This window comes from Chiloscyllium punctatum, chromosome 36, assembly GCF_047496795.1.
Source record: "Chiloscyllium punctatum isolate Juve2018m chromosome 36, sChiPun1.3, whole genome shotgun sequence".
Taxonomy (NCBI): Eukaryota; Metazoa; Chordata; class Chondrichthyes; order Orectolobiformes; family Hemiscylliidae; genus Chiloscyllium; species Chiloscyllium punctatum.
Genome location: NC_092774.1, coordinates 6,096,965 through 6,101,612, shown reverse-complemented (window position 1 = coordinate 6,101,612; position 4,648 = coordinate 6,096,965). Strand labels below are relative to the sequence as shown.

At 40.5% G+C, this 4,648-nt stretch overlaps 1 gene segment (V, D, J or C); it reads left to right on the top strand.

Moving 5' to 3' along the window:
- The first annotated feature begins 2,617 nt into the window (after positions 1 to 2,617).
- Positions 2,618 to 3,166, top strand: LOC140461088 (T cell receptor alpha variable 38-2/delta variable 8-like). The segment is given in 2 exon segments: positions 2,618 to 2,663; positions 2,778 to 3,166. Coding segments are annotated over 2 exon segments (435 nt in total).
- The last annotated feature ends 1,482 nt before the right edge of the window (positions 3,167 to 4,648 follow it).

The window sequence follows — 4,648 nt, the reverse complement described above, 5'->3', positions numbered from 1 at the left end:
CTGTCGGCCATTATGAAAACATCTGAAACAGATAAATGCAACCGTGAACACACTGAAGATGATGGGAAATACTTAAGAGGTTGCACTTTGATAGAAATCAGTGAGGCTCTGATTTCTGGTCGGGAACAAAACCCTGTCTTGAAGATTTTCTAAAGAAAACTGAACTTTGCTGACATTTACTGTTCAGCATGAGATTGCATTGAACAGGTGTGCTTAATCTTAAAGAACTGTTTCATATGAAATCAAACAGGGAAATTACAATGAACAGTTACATCACTTTGCCCAAAATCAGCATCAATAATTCATCTGGCACCAAATGCACCCTATTATCTTTGTGTTGTGTTTACATGTCAAGCTTCAAAAACATGTTCCGCTAACACTAACATAAATCAGATTCTGGGATCATAATTACCTGATGTCGTTCGTGGCTGCCCCATACACATTAAAAAGAAGGGGTAGATAATTCATGTGCACAGAGAGAATTAACTTTCTCCTCGAAATATGGTTAAACAAAGTGCCAGGCTCAGATAGAGAGGAGAAAATAATTTATTGGTGCATTGTCTCTAAACTACTGCTTCTGCACAAACTCAATAAATAAGAGAAATTTGCAATAAATCGTTTTCTGTGTCATTGTGATTGAAACCCTCAAAAAACTATTTTCTGTTGAGAACTGGATGTATTGAATTCACAAACAACCGATGAGGACCTCAAACTCCGAATCAGACTCTCATAGATTTGATAATCGGTCTGAAGACAGAAAACTGGAGACATACAGAGGATAGTAAAGAGATTAAAGTAAAACCTGGATTGGCGGAAATGAAAACGGAGAATGGATTTTGATTTTAGACCAGAGCGTATGTAGAATCATGGTTTAAGTTTTGGGGAAACAAAAAAAGTAAGAGACATGCATTCTATGGGGTTTTGACAAAATAAGATCACTTTCCACATATCAAGGTAAGGTTAGAATTGAGAAATAAATTTTAGTTAGCATGAGATTTTATTATCACGTGTACTCAGTTTCATTAAAACAGGAAAACAGTGAAAAGCGTAAGGAGTCGCCATTCCTGACACCAAGGCATAATTCACATCAAAACCAGAAATAAAAGAAACAGAGACAAAAGGAAAGGAAACTTCCAAATCACTCCTGCCATCTCTTGGAAGAGTGCTGATGCATCCCTGAAGTCGCAAACACGCCGCCAGAAAAGGAGAGCTTTAAAGCTGCCTCACAGCGCCAGAGTCCCGGGTTCAATTCCCGCCTCAGGTAACTGTCTGTGTGGAGTTTGCACATTCTCCCGGTGTAAGCGTGGATTTCCTCCGGGTGCTCCGATTTCCTCCCACAGTCCAAAAACGTGCGGGTTAGGTGAATTGGCCATGCTAATTTGCCCGTAGTTTTAGATGAAGGGGTAAATGTAGGGGAATGGGTCTGGGTGGGTTGCTCTTCGGAGGTTCGGTGTGGACTTGTTGGGCCGAACGGCCTGTTTCCTCACTGTAAGTAATCTAAAGTTCATCTTATATTTTTAGAACACACAGATGTTTTCCGTCCCTGCCCGCTGCTGATGCTAGAGCGTTAGAATGTTCCTGTCAGCTCCGCCAGGCTCCAGGGCCTAGCCATTACCTGAAACATCGGAACGACCTGCGATTCTGAAGCCGGTGTTAAGTCTGTGACTGCAGGCTGTGTTGTCTCTTTCTTGTTGTCATTGCTGGCGCTGCATTATCCTGAGAACTGATTCTCGATCACCAGGAGATCTCGTTTTCTGCTTTCCATGACCAAGCTGCTGTTGGCACTCTGTGCGATGCCGATGAAAAGGGAGAATTTGAGAAAGAAAAGAGAAATTGTAAAATGAAAGAAGAATTTAGAAAAAGTAGAAAAGCAGTAGGAAGCAGACAAGATTAAAATTAAGGAAAATATTAATAAGATGCACAAAATTACAAACGGGATTGATAAAATAGATCTTCAGTATTGTTTTCACTGGTAAGGTATTCTGGAACAGACGGCAAAAGATCAACAGAAAGGTCAAAATTACGCATTGAACCATTTTCATATCAATTAATTCTGCAATGAGAAGATGGTAGCATTGGATGCTCTTGGAATGTTCTATGTGGTATTGTAAGTGCACTTGGAAAAAGAACGAAATCTGCACAGCAATAAAGCGTGGAAAGAGCGAGAGGATTGGGATCAATTAAATAGTCTTTTCAAAGAGCAGATGCATTGGCTGATTGATCATATGCTGTATGGTATGTTTCCTTGAATTTAGACATTTCAAAACGCCCCTCCACCCCCCACCCCCCACCACCACATCTACGTGCTCCTCGGTTACTTTGTTACTAAAAGGGCAGGGTGGTCACAGGTTTCTCAGCATTAAACAGTTCTGGATCCAAAATTGAGCAGTGATACATATTTTCTGTTCTCAAATGAAGCAGGTAGTTCACTCAGAGCTGTGTTGCAATAGTCCTGCTTTCAACTTCCGTTTGTTCTAACTCTGACCCGCCTTTCCGCCCTGTGTTATTTAAGAGATTGCTGCAGTCCTTGCTGTTTGTGACTGACTGGAACAAATTCGAAAGGGGATCGACGATAGAGGAGTTTCTGGACTGAAGAATTGACAAGGCAGTGAGAACCATGAAGAACTGCCTTTCTCGATTCCTCATCATTGTCTCACTTCTCAGTAAGTCTTTCATTCCACTCGACCTGACTAAGGTGTTTGTAGTCCAGACGTTACAATTAGTAAAAGAATCACTGTAATGATCGTGATTTCAAATATTGTTATTATTATTGTTAGAATACAGTTATGAAGACACAGTGGAGCAGCCAATTCCTGAAACGACTGTTGAGGAAGGAACTAATGTCACAATCACCTGCAATTTGAAGACAAGTACTACTAATCCTTCTGTTTACTGGTACAGTCAGCTCCCAGGGCAGCCTCCACAATACATCGTTTACATGATTACAGCTGGAATGTTCAACTGGAATCCTGACTTCGCTGATCGTTTTTCTTTGACATTTGATAAAACTGCGAAGATTACCGAGTTAGCGATCAGTAATGCCTTCAACACTGACTCTGCTGTGTATTTCTGTGCCATGAGCCTCACACTGGTGCAGACAGAGAGCAGAGCACGTCAAAAACCCACTCTCAGTATTCCCGTTAGAGCTCACGAGAAGGCAGTCTGACAGCGAGGAACAGAAAAGATCCACCTCCAGAGGAATAATTACAAACCAAATTCTTGAAGTGACAAGAACAGATCTCAATAATAAAGTAGTGTTCCATTTTCAGATTTCTATCAGTCTGAAAATTCGGGATGCAAATATGGTGGAAATAAAACTTAACATCTATGTATGCAATTCTGTTTCCTGTTACTTTTCCAATCAATGACGCCAATGTCTTCCCTTCTCATGTTTCCACTCAGTTCCTTCCACTCACAGGCACAGACATCTCATGGATTTGCAATACCAACGATAACTTGACCGCGGCGGCAGGAATGGGGTTAGTTAGAACATAAGTTTCTAGTAAGTCTTGTTCCTTCTCAGCAGAGAAATGCAGAAATATGACAAAATGACTTCGCAGAAACAGCAGCTGCAGACGATGTCCCAAATTCATTCCAAGTCTCTGACTCCCATGTGCACAGTTTCCTGAAGCAAATGCATATACATACACACACACGCAACGAGAACAAGCTTTCATCCTTCCCTCTTTTGGCTCGATCACCGGCAGTGAGGTCAATGTTGTTTCTTCAACAGTGGCGTTAATTCTAGAAGGAATAGCAAGTTTACATTTGAAGTCTGCCTTGGATTGTAACTGGCATCCATTAATAATCGTCAAACAGCGAGTTGCAGGTATAACGATCTTCGGCAGACGTGAACATGTTTAAGAGAGACAAGTTGAATTTTATTGCATTTTCTGTATTTTTCATGTCAAAGCATTTTGACACATCCTTCACAAATGTTCTGAATAGAAGTATATTTTATAATCCCATGAAGCTGTCGAAATATTCAATGTTTTGTTTCTGATATTAATCTGTGGAAAGTACAAACGAATGGAAGGTGTCGGAAATACGAAAAGATATTAAAGTGGGAATGAAAGTGGCCTTGGCATCTGTTTTCTCATGCAACCCTTTGCAATGACATTAGAGATTGATGATAATAGGATTGAAGATAGTTCAAAAACGCTTCTACCCTCCCATGTCTATCTAATCCGAACAATTGCCTACATGCTGGTTCTTCATAGTCTGCTGATGCTCGGCACTTGTTAGCAGGAATCCCTCCACCATGCTCCATTCTCGGAAATGGTGATCAAGTTAATATTAAATGACTGAAAAGTTCTGATGCTGCAATTTCCATTCTCTCCCCGACATCTAGAGATTTTGGATGATTTTGTATATTGTTTTCCGGCAGAAAGAAGGATATTATCCCTCAGGTAGAAGTAAAACAACAATTAGGTGTCAACCTCCGCTGAACACGTGCTGGAAACGTGGTTTTGATTACTTGGGGTGTCGAATTTCTCTCATTATTTACATATTAACATCAAATTTCAATGTTTTAATATGAGGTACTTATGGATCATTTCGACAGAAGTTCCTATCTATGTCATTCAATACCCTGCTTTGTCATGACTGCATTAACATTCGCTCTGTGTCCTTGGGTATATATTCTGAG